Source organism: Macaca thibetana, chromosome 2 (assembly GCF_024542745.1).
Source record: "Macaca thibetana thibetana isolate TM-01 chromosome 2, ASM2454274v1, whole genome shotgun sequence".
Lineage (NCBI taxonomy): Eukaryota > Metazoa > Chordata > Mammalia > Primates > Cercopithecidae > Macaca > Macaca thibetana.
Genome location: NC_065579.1, coordinates 54,889,160 through 54,905,675, shown reverse-complemented (window position 1 = coordinate 54,905,675; position 16,516 = coordinate 54,889,160). Strand labels below are relative to the sequence as shown.

The window sequence follows — 16,516 nt, the reverse complement described above, 5'->3', positions numbered from 1 at the left end:
CATCTCTCTCTCCATTCCATTGTGTGAGTTCTCTCCGTGGATCTTTTGTTAGTTCCTCTTATTCCTTCTTGCCTATCTGAGTTTCCTGAAATTACCTTCAAATCATGTCTCAAAAGATGTTCTAAAGAGACCTTTGAATAAGAACAACATTTGTCCCATTAATAAATGGTGGGAGTTTCACATATCTGTTTCTTTGTGTCTTCTTTCCTCTTTGCCTTGTCCAAAAGAACGGGAACTGAGCAGCGCAGTCACAAATTAATTTTAATATCTTAACTTAGGCATCAGTGCACTGGCTATTGCTCCTTAATGCATTTAGCACATAGTCATTGAGGGCTGACTATGTGCCAACGGCTGTGCTTGGCACTAGGGATGAAGAAGTTATTAAGTCTTCTGCAAGGTGTTCATAGTCTAGCGGTTGGGGACAGACGTGGGGGAAAAAACACAGTTGGAAAAGACTGTAGCAAATGAAACCATTCAGTTAAATTCCACAAACACTGCATGCTTACCATGTGCCAAGCAGATGGCAAGGAGGATAGGACTGGGCAAGGCGGTGCTCCTCAGGGACTCCAAAGCAGCTGGCAAATGGTAAAATTACCCGACACTTGTTAAGAGCTTCATGGCAGAAAGAAAGTCAGAAAAAGTCATGAAAGCCTATTAGACAGATAAGAGACTTGATCAGAAAAACACTTTTAACAAATATTGTCCTAGCAACATGAGGAGAAAGTTTGTTGTTCAGATTTTTCATGCTGTCATTATGGAAAGCTTATTTCCTAGAGGCTGAGGCTTCATTGGCTTGCCTCAGTGAATCCCAAACTGGCCTTGCAACTCTCTCTCCTTGCCTTCCCTAGGCTTTCAGTAACAAATCCTCAACTAGGTGATGGGAGATTATCTGATTAAAGTAATTCACACTAAGGCGAGAATGAGGCTTAATCCTTCAAGAGCGTTTGCTTTAACAAAGGATAGCTTGTTAACCCTAATGAACTGCTCATTGGAAGAACTCTGCAAAAGTATCCCCCCTCCTCACCTTCCCAGACTTGCCAACCCCACGTCCTTCCTTTTCATTTGTCTTTCATGAAGCAAAGGAGGAATGGAAGTGTTAGGGACTCTAAGGTCACACATTATCTCCTTGAACTTATCACAAGAGGTATGTGAGGTAATTATGACCCCATGCTCATAATAAGGAGACTGAAACTAGGGCGGTGGTTCTTAACTCTGACTACATTTTGGATAGGCGGGCTGCAACCCAGACAAATTAAATCAAAATTTCTGGAAGTGGCATCCAAGTATCTGTATCTTTTTTAAGCCCCTTAGATGATTCCAAAGCGCAGCCAAGGTTGCCAGCTTCTTGCCTAAACTCTGCAGGAAGCTAGAGCTTAGGAAATGGAAATTACCCAGAATAGGTAGCAATCCATTGACCTGTTCCATTTTTTCCTTTGGCAGGTAAAGTTTATTTGGCTCAATAGAAACAGAATTATCTGCAGGAAACTTGGTCTCAAATAGAATTAGATTTGGGTAGGCTGGTGCCCATATGCATCTAGAAATGAGGGAGTTAGGACAAGCTGTGGATAGCTAAACTGGTGGTGCAAGGTGGTACATTTTGTCATGCACATGGTTGGAAGTGGTGCTTCTTCGGCAACCAAAATATGCTTCACTTCATACCAGGTAAGCATTAGTGGTCCATAGGATTACAAACAGATAAGACAAACAGTTAAGATCACACAAAGGAGAATCCTACATATTCTGAAATGCTTAGGTTGCTGTTTGTTTAAAATTCTATACCCTGTCTCTTGCTAAGAAATTGTGATTATAAGTACCCCCTTGAGAGTGACATCAGAGCCTCTGGGAGATTAAGTGTGTTCTTGGCCACTTCCTTTTGAAGATATACGTTATCTTCACCAGTTACATACTCATATGTATAATTATGTGTATTCAACAAAAGCTACTCTGTATATTTAATATATTTTATAAATTCGTTCAATAAATTAACATAGTTAAATTATAAACATAAACAAATTAACAGAACATACCTCATTTGAAACTCATTTGAAGATAATGTTAGACATCTTAGTTTATGGCCTTTGTGAATGTGCCGTCAGTCCAAATGACCCTCCTGGCCCCACCTGGATGGATTTGAATGCCTATGTTTCTGCAATGGGCTTAGCAATGAGTAACTGCTGACAGGGCCTGATTCCATCGAGCCCTCCCAGTAATGAATGTGTTTTTAGACAATGTGGAGCATTCTTTTCCTTTTTCAAACTTTTCTGGCCCTAGGTCACCAGCTCACCAGTTACTGCTGCATTTTCATTCTAAACCTTATTGCTATCAACTTTCCTATCCGGTCTATGAATACTCACTGAGCACCTGGCATAATTCTAGTCTTTCCTAGAGTCTGAGACTACATGGTAAGCAAAACTAGACCTGAAGTCTCTTGAAGTATACAGTCTAGCAAGGACAATGAATATGAAATGGTAAATAATTATGATCAACTAAGTAAATAATATAAATGTGCAAAATTTAGTGAAGGAGAAAAATGAGAGTGTGTAACTGCTGAATCTAAACTCAACAGATAAACAATTATAATTATTTTAATGCTCTCTCCCTTTTTTATTGAATTCAAATGTCTCACATTATAGTTGAAAGTCTTCACAATACTTGTACTATATGTGCATATTGTCTGAAATCCTCTTCATTTATAAGGACAGAATTCTATTAGTAGTTGCATGAAATAGTGACTATTTGTGTTAAGTGGCAAGGTGTCTATCACATAGTCCCTAAAGGCAAGATTGGAAGATATCTGTGACTGATCATTAGTACATGCTCTTGCTGTTACTGTCTTTGGTGTTACTATCATTCACTTCTTGGGCTTTATCTTTTAAGGGTATGATATCTACAAAGCTAGCCAGCTTATTTTTGATAATTTCAAGAAGTATAGCATGTATATTCAAAAGTATAGCTTTTGAATTAATATTTTGAAAATAAAATAAAAATTTAATTTTATTATCATCTGTTTTGTCAAAAATCAAAGGCTCTTTTAAAATCTTTTTTTGCTAGATGTAAAATGATTTTTTCTGTTTCTGGATATAAGGTAACCTGTGCTTATTTTAAATGATGTATCAAGTGCCTTTAATAGAGGTTTAACGATTCTGTTCAAGTTACTACTATAAAGATGTTTATGCATAGTTATTCTAGACTAGCAAAAGAGCAGTAATCTATAACTCCCACCCACATACTTACTCCCATGCACAGTGTATCTTCCTTCTACAGCTTTAAGACTCCCACATTCCTGCAAAAGCACTTTCCTACTTGTCATTTAGTCTTTACAATTAAGTAAAGAAAAAGTTAATTGTATAAAAGAAGCTGGTTTCTTGGACCTCTCTCTTTATGGAGTTGTGCTCTCTAAAGATAGCCTAAATTATAGACTTAGCCAGGACAGTTTTTCCCCTTCGGAGACCTTTGAAGTTTGTTTATTCTTACAAAGCTCTGGAAGGCTCGTCTGAAAGAAGCTGTAAATAATTTGCCAAGGTCCCTAAATACCAAGAAGCCCATGTGGGCACTAGAAGGTGTCAACTTTGCTTGATTACTCTTGAACTTGTGGGATAGGGAATGTTTGGCACCAATATCAGATTCATGGAAGGCAGCCAAAATTAATTGTTAGAAAGAAGGAATGCTTAGATGATACATGGCATAACTTTGGGCATTTTCCTTACCATGATGGAAGAAGCAGCCAATGAAGTAAATCTATTTTGTTTATGACTAGATTACTGGGTGACTAAAAGGAAAACACTATCTACTTCGGGGTTATTGGCAACAGATATAACATACCAAGTATGATACATGGGCTAGTTTCCACTGGCAGTAGTTACTGATGTTGCAACCTTGGTCTTCTGCTGCAACCTTGCCCTGCTGCCTTTGTTGTTGGCTGCTCTTGGCAATAGGGCATACCCACCTCCTCCTGCCAACCAACTTGGTGCAATGGCCTGCGCATGACTCACACACTTTTTAGAAGAATCAGGGTAGGAAAAGATTAAGTGTAATTTCCCATGGCCTTGGCTATTAGACATAAAGACAGGCTTTAGAATCTGTTATTAGGCATAAGATTTTGGACAGTTTTTTTCCAAGTCTTAGGTTCCTGCAAACTTAAAATGTCTACCTTGTGGAATTGTGATAATGAATGACTTCATGAGAATTATCCTAACATTGGTCAGGCCGTTGATAAATTACATCTATTTTTGTTATTTAAAAGAGTAACCACAAATTTTAAAATACAGAATATGTTTTTAAAAGTAAGCTCTTGTTAAGCTTCAAGTGTCTTTGAAATATGAGGATTCAAATCAAATTACAAATTTTAAGAAACATATAGCTATTTTCTACAAGATGGTATAGCTATACAGAAATACCTTTACAGTTTTTATATTACGTAGGATGTAATTAAAAAAGAGCCCAAGATGTTTCCTGAAATGATTAACAGGAACTTTAGAAACATCACTATTGATTGGTCAGTGCACAGGTTTCTTTGGTGGAACTTTTCTCACCCACTTTACAAGCAAAAACATGAGAAAGACAAGTCAAATGAAGTCAAGCAAACGGTATCTACCACATTAACGAAGAGTATATGATGCACAGTTGCATGAAAACCACTTCCTTTAGCACTATATTTCAAAATTTTTTTTTTAACTCCGCCAAAGCTGTCGCCACAGGAAGGAAAATTTAGTTGTCTTCTTGCTTATTTAAGGAACACAAGTCAAGAGATTATTCCAGGCATTACTTCATGTTTTTAAGCTGTTACTCCTACCTCCCTGAAAAATGTGTCTCCTGACTGCATCAGAACAAACACACTCAGAATTTTAAGAGGAGAAAATAATGATTATGTGTTGCTAAGTACTGTTTTAGTAACAAATGCTTGGGCCACTAAAATGATGACATCACCCACAGAAAGAATAACATTTACACTTTTGAAAGATATTTTTTTTTTTTCCTAACATGATGGGTCACCAATGAGAGGAGGAAAGCCAAATAAAGGCACAAGGAGAGGCCTCTTGGCTCTGGAGAAGGCATCCTCAGCATCCTTTTCTGAAGGGTGATCATCAGCCCCAAGTTAATTAAATAGTCAAACCAAACGTCTATTTGCTCTTTCTGTATTCCCTTCCTGAATCCAGTTCATGTCAACAAATGTGTACTATTAGTGTAGAAAATCTAATGCTCTCATACTTGAATAGGTTTGCTTCTTGGTTAATCTGCCCAGGTCAGGAAGTGGCTTATATTTCAGGAGTGCTCTCTAATGCATATTGCAGATATTCATGCATTTATTCTCTCACACACATGCACTTAAAAACCGCACACTACCTCACACTGCAATAATCCGATAATATGGTGGTCATGATACCCATATATATACACATAAGATAGAATGCATTGCTTAAATAGCACATAAGTCATCTATAATCCTCCACACCCTGTAATACCAGTAGCACAATGGTTTTCTATTTGGAGGTTGCCAGTAGCACTCAAAAGTAAGCTTCTGGCTCCTATAGCAACACATCTGACTGCCCTGGGGACAACATGATTGTCATCCTTCTAGTACACACTCAGTCCAAGGCCAGGTAATGTTTTTTATGGGCAGCTTTTAACCCAAACCAGAAATAGAAGAATCTATAATTATTGTTATTAACTTCTTAAGTATGAGGGAAGGCCATTTTTTCTCATCATCCCTAACAAATAAATATTGATTCCGTTTACTCAATGTAAAAAGTCTTTTCAGTAAGCTATTCTATATTTTTTCTCCAAATCACAGCCCCAACCTCCTACCCCTTAAAGCAAGCAGTGTCCAACTAACATGTAAAATGTAGTGATATGGGTCATTTACATCTCTTAGGATAATAAAAATAAATCATAGGCAATATATAATTACTATGGAAAATGGCAGAGTAATTTACGTCTACTTTTAAGGGGAGCAGGTTGATGTTGCCAGGGGCCCAGTAGCTATTGGTACTGGGATTTGGGAACAATAAACAAGGGAACATCTGCTGTCTCTGGAGGCTGAAATGTAGTTATTTCTGTAGTCTTTTCTGCTTCATATCCATGCAGAAACTAAGTTGCATGATGACGCTATTATCAGATGACCGTGATTAGAGTCAACTATTCCATGACAATTTTTGCTGAAAACATTATCTTTACAAATTTAAATAATATGTGAGCTCCTTTCACTTTCATCAAGGTAAACTTGGCTTACCTGAAATTCACCTAAATGTAATAATTTATCTCCTATGAAACTTTTACCTATGTAGTAATTCCTGTTTCTCTTCAAACAACAGTTTTTCCAAGCCTGTGTTAGCCAGAGATAACGGTTCATTCATTGCATTCCCATCCCCAATTAACACATGTGCATGTCCTTGGAAATGTTTGCTCATATGTGCAAGTCCATTCCTTGGTCTGCAGTCTATGTGACTTGGCCCTTTTTCAACTCCAGCTCCTGAGCTTCATCTCCCACCATCCTTCGAGACCCAGACTCTTTTCTACTTCTCAGATGCGCCAAGCTCATTCTGGCCCTTACGCCGGTCAGTCACGCTTCCTGAGCTACTCTTCCCGGAGTCCTCTGCATGGGACTCTCAATCCTCTCGTTGTTCAGGTCTTAGCTTAAATATTACCTTTTCAAATAGACCATCTCAGGAGACCATCTACATAAAGATGTTTTTCCTATCTTCTCTCTATCCTTTTACTCTGCTGGATTTTCTTCTGGTCACTATCATTATCTAAAAGTCCCTTTAAAATTTATTTCTTTACTAGTTTGCTCAATGCTTTCCCCACTAGACTGAAGGCTCCTTGAGGGTAGAAACTTGATCTTGTCCATCACTATTTCCCCAGCACCTAAAATAGTGCCCAAAGTATAGTGCTTGATATATGACTTCATGAATAAACTCACTTTAAAATGAAACCAGAGCTTCTCGCAAGAGTTAAAATCCTCTCATCACATAACGCATTTCCTGAGAAGAACCATAAAGTCAGAGCCACCAAATATCTCCTATGGTAGCACTGTAGGAGATAATGCTCAATATTAAAAAGGCTGAATATTTTTTTTAAAAGGCTCAATATTAAGTTAAGGCTCAATATTAAATTAATGTAATATCAGAATTTTTTATTTCTTTGAAATTTTTCTGAACTCTTCTGAAAATTTATTATCACAACTTTTCTCCACCTAATGAAACAATTTTAACAGTTCAACTTTAAACCTGCCACCTCCAGGGAGACTTGTAACCATCACTGCACCTGGAAGTACAGTTCTAAATTATTTTGATCTTTCATGTGGCACCTTCTATTTTTTATGCTGTGTCTTAAAATATATTTCTTTTAATATTTACTCCACCAAATTGTAAGATTTCTGGCTTAGGGCTGCATCATAATAATCCATAAATTCTTAACTATAACCAAACCACAGATTTACCTACTTTGCTTCTCAAAAAATAAGTGCTATAGGTCATATATAAATATGATGCAGATTCAGTTTAAAGGTAGATCAACTGCGTGGCCTTTATTAAGCTACCTACCTCTCTGAACTTCTATATTTTTCCTTAAATCTGTAAAGTGGAAATAATAGTACTTATTGCATAGGACTCATGAGGGCATTAATTGCGTTAATCATGTGATGCACCTGACATATGATGATGCAAAAAAAAGTTTAACATGAAATAGCAGAGCTATTATTATTACGAACATTGCAATTATCATCATTATCATTGGTTTTATTATTTAGGGCCTTATGATCTCAAAAACTTAGTTATATGTATAAACATATAACTAAGCTTGATATTTCGGATATACAAGAAAAAGAATTTTCCTAGAGCAGTTTTATAATCCATTTCAAGATCAAAAATAGAACAAGGAAGTAATTACAAAACAATATTGAAAATACACATAGATGTGAGGCCAGCATAGGCAGATGGCTAATCAGGAAAGGATTCTGGAAGGAGATTACTCTTCCATGTGGTTGAGGAAAACAATGAACCCTAACTGTCAAGGAAGAGTGGGTGCATGTTTTCTTGGGGGCAACAGCAAGGCAGGACAAGGGCAGAGGCAATGGGGCAAGAAATGCAGAGGTCTTGCACCCCAGGATTCTAAAAAATTAGTGGCAGTCATTATGAACTTGTCTCTTTTGAGCTCAGTGGAAAATTGCCAGCACAGAAAAAAAGAGAACTTCTCTGTCTATTTGTTGTCTCCAAGGACCACTTTTGGGTCTCAGTTCGTTTGACTCAAAACCGACAAAAGAAACTACACCTGACATTTGCATGGCAGTTTAGAATACTGGCCTCCTCAAGACAGCGTTGGAAGATAGTTATTTCTATTATGCTTATTTTATATATAAGGCTCAGAAATGTTGAGGCTTTTCACTTAATCATTGTTTATTTATTGAGGACCTACTATGCTCCATTTATTTTACTAGAAAATGTAAAAGTAGCATGAACAACAAAGGCCAAGTTTCTGCCCTCAGGGAACTTGCATTCTAGTGAAAGAAACATATAATAAATAATTGGATAAAGAAATAAAAATTAACATGTTGTGTAACATTTTATGTGCTATCAGTGACATTAAAATGGGGTAAAATGACAGAGTGATGGAGTGGGGAATACTACAATTAAATATGTAGTGGACCATGGGAGGCGTCTATTAGGAGATATGTTTGAGAAGAGACCTGAATAAAGAGGAGATTGTCACAATAAGGTATGTGGGCATGCCAAGAAAAGAGAAGGGCATGTGGAAAGTCCCTGTGTCAGGAATGAGCTCAGAATACTCTGGGAGGAAAATAAGGATTAGAGCCAGAATATCATGAATGAAGAGATGAAAGATAGGATATGAGAGAATACACATAGACATATAAGCTATAGTGAGGAATCTGGATTTTATCCTAATTAAAATAAGAAGCGATTGAAGAATTTTGAGCAGGAAGTCACATGATTTGATGGATATTTTAAATGGTCATATTGGTAGGGATGCAAGAATAGAAAAAGAGGTTTCTTAATAGGCCACCACAAAAACAGAGACATCTAGAACAGAGATGACAGTGTCTTACACTTTGCTCAAGATGTGAAACAGGTGATTCTAGTCAGCATTGGAATATCTTTTGGGAACAGAACAGACAGGCATGCTGATAGATGGAGTGTAGGTGAGGAAAAGAAAGAATGAAATTAAAGATACTTTTGGCCTGGATAATGGGGGTAAGGGAGTAAGGTGGTGCTATTTAGTAAACAAAGAAGATTGATGATGGAGCGGAAAGAGGGGAAGGAAATGAGAGGTTTTATTTGGAGCATGTTGAATTTGAGATGCCTCTTAACATCTGAGTGTATAGATTTAATAATCTGTGTGGGGGATGAACCCAGAAATTGGTAGAAAGTTGAGGAGGTATGAATTTGTTTTTTAGTTAGGGTTATTTAGATGTCTAGAAATATAGGAGATGTAACTTATTCAAGTTCCACAGTCAGTAAGTGATAAAATGGAACTTGAAAATGAATCTTTTGACATTAACCACAAATTTCTCTTCCTATTATGAATTTTAGGGTTTATTTTCAGTTATGAATGCCGGAGTAGAATATAGGGAAGTATTGGGGGCAGGAATATTCTAGAATCACATATAAAATAATGAAAAAGTTTTTAGCTCATAAACTATACTACATTTATGATTGCTCTTGTCTTTGTTTACATAATTATTTGTTCTGTAAGTGTAATGATAACCTGCTCATTTAACTTTTAAAAGCTCTGGAATAATAAACCCATAAGATAAGTGAACTACCAGTGCGACTATAGCTATCTACTTTCTTTTCTGAAATTGTCACTTTTTGGAATGCAAAGGAGGATAATTTAACTTCAGACTAAATGTAGATTGAAGAGATTTGAAATACAAAGATAAAAGCTCAATCCCAAACTCAAGCAAGTATTTTTGAACCGTATCAGTAACATTTGAGTTAAGGTGCATCAAATTTGTTTAGCAGAAATGTCTAAGACAAGCAGCACTTAATCTCAACAGGTTAAAAAAAGATTTAAAGTAAATTAATCGACTCAAAAAATAAAATTAAATCAATAAAAATGTAAAGGGAAACAACCTAAAATTGGGAATAATGAACCTAATTGTATGTAAAAGGAGTACTTGATCACCCTGAATGGGAAGCAGAAAGAGAGAGGGAGGCACAAACGGAGGGAGGGAAGGGAGGAAGAAAGAAATAAAGGGAGGGAGGGAGCGAGGAGGGAAGGAAGGAAGGAAGGAAGGAAGGAATGAAGGAAGGAAGGAAGGAAGGGAGGGAGGGAGGGAGGGAGGGAGGGAGGGAGGGAGGGAAGGAGGATGGTTTGTTATAGAATGGATGGGCTCCATTGGTCAAATGTAAACAATTTAAGCACCAAAATAGTTGAGTCATAGAAAAAAGAAATTCGTGAATCCATAGCAGTAACAAATAGATACATAAATTAATAATGAAATAGATGTTGAAGATGGGAGTTCTTTTGCTTACAGTAGATTGGGAAAGACTAATGCAAATGTGGAGGGAGTGCTGAAGTTGTAAAGCCATCATACTGCAACCATTATAGTAAAGATTGCATTTGACAAGAACATCAATGAATGTTAAATCTGAGGGGAAATTTTTGATGAGGAGCCATCATTATGCAATAGAGAAATCAGACAACACCTTGACTAGGCAACAAAAATGAACATTAACAATGTGGGACATAAGAGGCTCATGTGCCTCTACATATGATAGCAAGAGAGGAAACATCACCTGTGAGGAACTCCAGCAGAAAGTGCATAACCATAATCTAATCATGGGGAAATGTCAGAAAAATAAACAATGAGGAGCACTTTATTAAAATGAAAAAAAGAGTTGGTGAATACACCATATTCATTAAAATCTTCATTTTCATAAAAGACAAAGAAATGATATGGAAATGTTCCAGACAAAAGGGGACTAAAGAGACAAGACATTCAAGAAATCTATCGTACAACATAGTGATTATAATTAATAACAATGTATTCTATTCTTAAATATTGCTAAGAGATTAGATTTTAAATGTTTTCTCTACAAAAAGTATTTGAGTAATGCATATATTACTTCAATTGATCCATTATACATTTAGCCACCATGTATAAATATCTTAAAACATGCTTTACACTATAAAAATAAACAATTTTTACTTAACATTTAGCAACAATACACTTTAAAAAGACAGAAGACAACTAAGTGTGATAATTGACTCCAGACTGGGTGATTTACTGGAGGGGAAGTATTTAAAAATGTATTATTTGAAAACAGCAAAATTGGAACATGGACAAATATTAAATAAAAGTAGTGTAGCTATGTAAATTTATGAAGTAGATAATTGAATGTGACCATTATATAAGAGATTATCTCTATTCTTGGAAAATACAGACTGAAAGACCTTGTTATGTGTGATTTCCTCTTAAGTTGTTCAGAAAAAAGTTATGACCATAGAAAAATATAAAGAAGAAAACAAGAGCATGTTATAAAGCAAATGGGATAAAATATTTAAGCAAATCTAGGTAAGGATATAAGAGGTTCATTACACTTTTTTATTTTTACAACTTTTTTCAGCTTCCAATTATTTCTAAATAAGATGTTTTAAAGTAGGTGAAGTGTAACAAGAATTTCTGGTGAGCATTTAAGAAAACTCACTGCCATCAGATATATGATTGTATTTTATTCAGAAGGCCGCCTAATTTCATAGAAAGTGTTTTTGCTGCTCCTCTAATTCAGCTCTATTCACCTACATAGAACGAGAATAAAAGCAACCTACTTAAAATTTTTCTCTTGTGCAAAGAGAAAATAAATTGCATTAAGGTATACTTTAAAAAAATTTAATTTTTTTTCAAAATCACAACTGTGGTGATTTTTCTCAAAATCATATTGCAATTTATTTTTTTCCAAGGTGAAAAAAAGTTTGAGAATGTGATAACCACTACCTATTTAAAAAAAACTAAAGGCTTACAATGAAATATCTGCAAAGTAGAATAATAATGAGGTATGAAATTTTATACTAGTTTATGGAGCAACACCAATAGACTAATTTCATTCTTCATCTGCTTTCCAAGGTTCCAATATTAATGAATGATTCTATGACATTTTTATTTAAATTTGGATTTAAATATGCAAATCTGGTATTTTCCTCTATAATATTAAAAGTTAAAAAATTAAATAAAAAGTTAAAACCTATATTTAGAAAATGTATATAAGGATGAAAAATAAAACTGGAAGGAATTTTAAAAACATTAAATTTAAGTGCCTAACTTTAGTTAATAAAAAATTATAAAAAGCATCAATGATGTCAGACAAATAACAGAACTATACTAACTCTCAAATAACAAGTTACATTTTAAAGATTAAAAATTAACGAACAGTGGTTTTATTTTCTACAATGCAGATGTGTAAATTAGATTCCATTTCATTTATTTTTTAAATGGCAATATTCAGAAATATAAAATGGCTTACCCTTATTTTTATATCTGTACAGATTATTTTCTTCATGAAAATGATACATATTTTATCACACAGAGCTCATGTACTGACATAGTTCATATTTTTGCAATCATAATAATTTCTTATTTATTTAGCATATTTTAATTATAATATATGTGAATATGCAAATGTAGCAATCATTTGGAATTTACATTTATTAAAAATAAATAGAAAGTCAACAAACACAGGAGGGCACAAATTTGCTTTTAAATTGCTGAAAGGCCCACATTATCTAAGATACAAAGATTTTTGTTTTTCAATTCAAAACAGGTCATGTCTGCGTTTGCACCCAAACTGTTATCTTTCTTCTAGGCAACAAGCTTTCTTCTCTTTATTCTTGCAAATGGGAAAATGGCCAAAAGAAGAGGAAACAAAACAACTAAACAAAGCCTAAATGTTTCAATGTTCTTTTGGAAGTTTAGTAATTTATGTCAAAAACAAATAGCACTGTTATTCCTAAATGTAATTATTATTTGAAAAATAATGTATGTTTATTTGTTGGAGTGGGATAGAGCCCTCTATAAGCAGATCATTCTTTTCTATTTCTGTAGATGAGCAACTTTGGGAAGGTCATCTTGTGAAGGAGGAGGAGAACATCCATTTAACTGTGAGATTAGCAGCATCAACCCTGGAACCAATAGTTTAGTAGATCCCCAAGAAGATCATTCACTTCACACAATCAAACTATGTCTTATTAAGACAGAGACCAAATTTCACAATACTATATACAGCAGTCATGCAGCCTCAACTTTTATTAGATTCAATGAAAACTTATTAGATAATTATGTCACATAAACATAATCTACTAAAACATGGTAAAATATATATCTACAGCTGAGAAGTAAAAATTATATTTTGCAATAATAAATTATGTATCATATTTATTTATGATGAATAAATAATATTAAATATTTAATATTTATTAATATTAATTTATTAATATTATCATGGAAACTCAGATGAGCACGCTTTTTTCCTTATGTAAAGATAATTTTCTCAAAGAGAGAACAACTTAAAAACTTATTTTCCGTAATCTAGAACTAGGATGTTCATTCAGACTTTATTAATTATTGACAACAATAGCAACAACAAATCTGTCTTGCCAGAAAGATAGTATCTTCTCTGGTGCTTTAGCCTTCATTTGCTGTTCTGAATTACACTTATGACCAACTTATATTGTAATTACCTTGGGCTATGTCTCCTTGTGATTGTTAGCCATTATTTAGTATATAACCATACTACATATAGCACTAAATAGCTCATGATATCAAAATATCTCATAGTTAAAATTGTGGACATTTGAACTTCTGATGGAAGTAGTTGTGTTTATTTTTAAATTTTCTTTATTTTTATATTTTTAGAGACAGAATCTGGCTCTGTCACTTAGGCTGGAGTGTAGTGGTGCAATAGAGCTCACTGCAGCCTTGATCTTCTGACTTAAGCCATTCTCTTGCCTCAGCCTCCAAAGTAGCTGGGACTACAGGCTTGATCTACCAGACCTGACAAGCAGTTGTGTTTAATTAGTGTGTGATAAAGATGAAGACATACAATTGTAACGGATTTCTCATAACCATCAACTTAATTTTAAAATTTTCATCAAGTTAATATGTTAAATTTGATTCAACAGTTCACATCTGAGTTTGTAACACTAACAATCTGCTTTCCTTCCTCCTACAATAAGAAGACAGCAACTATTGGTATAGTGCATGAAAATACGTAAAACAAACAAGCAAACAAAAAACCAACCAGGTACTAGGTAACATACTAGAACCAGTATAACAGCACCATTTACCAAAATTTATTGAAAATTAAATCTATTAATTGATGGGATAATGTGGACTTTCTTTTTTGGAAGCCATGAGATTAGCCTAATTTTTTCAAACCAAATTAAGACAGTTTCAAATACCTCTTGGGATATTTACACTTACCAAATCTCACATGATAAATGTGTGATGTATGAAACCTTCTCAAAATGATTCAGTTATGAAAATGCTCAGAGGCAAACTCTTCAAACTTCCATTTGTGTATATAGCCAGAGTAGTTCACTTAAACTGATTTTTCTTTTCAAAGCTGTATTAAATGCTCTTTAATGTTTTTACCAAAGTATAAAGAAACCAACAGCTTTTAAAAGGAAGATTTAAAAATTGCTATAGTACGAATACAATTGTATTAAATACAGTTAATATGTGTAGGTATTATTCTAGATTAGTGCAAATGAGAATAAAAGTTTCTAGGATCTAGATTATTTTAGAATTTCACTAATAAGATCAGTTTCAGTTTAGTTTGATTTCCAATTATCAATCCAAATATCTTTTTCATTCTTACTATATTTTAAGCATTATAAATACAAATTAAACTTATTTAGAAAACAATAAATTTTAAAAATTAGATTTGCATATTTCATTTAAATTTTTAAATCATGCTGTCTACACTACAAATTAATTTTTCTAAACAAATATTATGAAGAGATATAAAAATAATACTGAAATGTCATATTTTAAATGATATATTTTCACAGTGGGTAAAAACAAATGTAAGAATGCTTTTTTTCTGGAAAGTGCTCAACTAATAATATGCAAAATGAACAAAAGTGTATCTGTGAGAGAGTATTAGAAATAATCTAGAGCCGGGGAAGAAGAAAAGTTATAAAATTTGTTAATAATCCAAATGCTTCCTCAGCACTAAATTGTGTGCAAAATTACACATACACAAGAATGATAATGTTTTATTTTGCAGGTAAAATAATTTGGAGATCAATGAAAACTTTAAATTTTTCCAGGTTTTTAAAAGCTTGTATATGAAGTTGAAGCTTTGTCAATTTATTAAACCTTTTATTTAAAATGTCGGTTACTTACTTGAAAGAGGTATCAGGTTTATCTAATCTACTCTGTAATCTGGCCAGCATTTAAATTGTTGCTATATAAATAGCAATCCAAATAATAAAATGAAAAATAGCAAATAACTGTTCTTACCTCAATGCTGTTATAGTTGCTTGTTAAGCTGTTTCACGGGTTGAGACAAACTACCAGCATGTCAAAGATCTGGGTTCTCTGCTCAACTCTCTTCTCTAGTTACATTTTTTTTTCTTCCTCTGCAAAAGGATAGTCCACCAAAAGAGGAAGTTATGAAATAACAGTCATTATGCTTTATCCATTTTATGGGGCATGGAAAATTATTCATGAAGCTTACACTTGAAATCAGAGCAACAGGCTATAATTGGTGCCTGTACACATATATAATTAAAGTATACACATGTTTATATGTGTAAGCAAAGTTTAGAAAAGTTAAGCTATTGAAACCTATAGTTGGCCTGGCACAGTGGCTCATGCCTGTAATCCCAGCACTTTGGGAGGCTGAAGCGGGAGGATTACCTGAGGTCAGGAGTTCAAGACCAGCCTGGCCAACATGGTGAAACTCTGTCTCTACTAAAAATACAAAAGTTAGCCTGACATGGTGGCGGGCGCCTGAATCCCACCTACTCAGGAGACTGAGGCAGGAGAATCGCTTGAACCCAGGAGGCGGAGGTTGCAGTGAGCTGAGATCATGGCCATTGCACTCCAGGCTGGGAGACACAGCGAGACTCCATTTCAAAAAAAAAAAAAAAAAAAAGAAATCTATACTTGATTAAGTAGTGCTCGTTTACACAAGGAAACATGTCCTGTGTGGCTCAATGATCACAGAAAATATTGCCCTATGCAGAAGAAAACTGTCCAGCTGATATATGGGAATAAACTTGCTTTTATAAGTCTAATTAATTTAAAATATTTGAAGTATGACCCAAATGCTAATCTGACTACAGGCATCTTATTAAAGGAAGAAACAAAACAAAACAAAACAAAAAAACCTCCAGTAAACGGACATTTTCCTGGAATTTGGGTGGTGGTTTTTTACCTACAAGTCTCAAACTTCCTTTCTCATGAATAGTTGCCTGTTACATAGAGATAAAGCACTGCAAAACTGAAACTGTTACTTACACATGAACTTACACATGATCTTTCACTACTTCAGCC

General features: G+C 34.5%; 1 protein-coding gene across 6 annotated transcripts in view; it reads right to left on the bottom strand.

Annotated features, from left to right (window-relative positions):
• Positions 1–15,593, bottom strand: part of MBNL1 (muscleblind like splicing regulator 1) — a 222,877-nt gene extending 207,284 nt beyond the window's left edge. For 2 of the 6 annotated variants that reach the window (XM_050779829.1, XM_050779836.1), the window contains exon 1: positions 15,479–15,593. Coding sequence is in view for 1 of the 6 variants with exons in the window: in XM_050779831.1 (XP_050635788.1) it covers positions 507–509 (3 nt within the window). In the remaining 5 variants the exon portion in view is untranslated. Of the gene's footprint in view, positions 1–506; positions 652–15,478 lie in introns of those variants that run through there. The other 4 variants (XM_050779831.1, XM_050779818.1, XM_050779817.1 and 1 more) reach the window with 4 other exon arrangements.
• Positions 15,594–16,516: the final 923 nt, after the last annotated feature.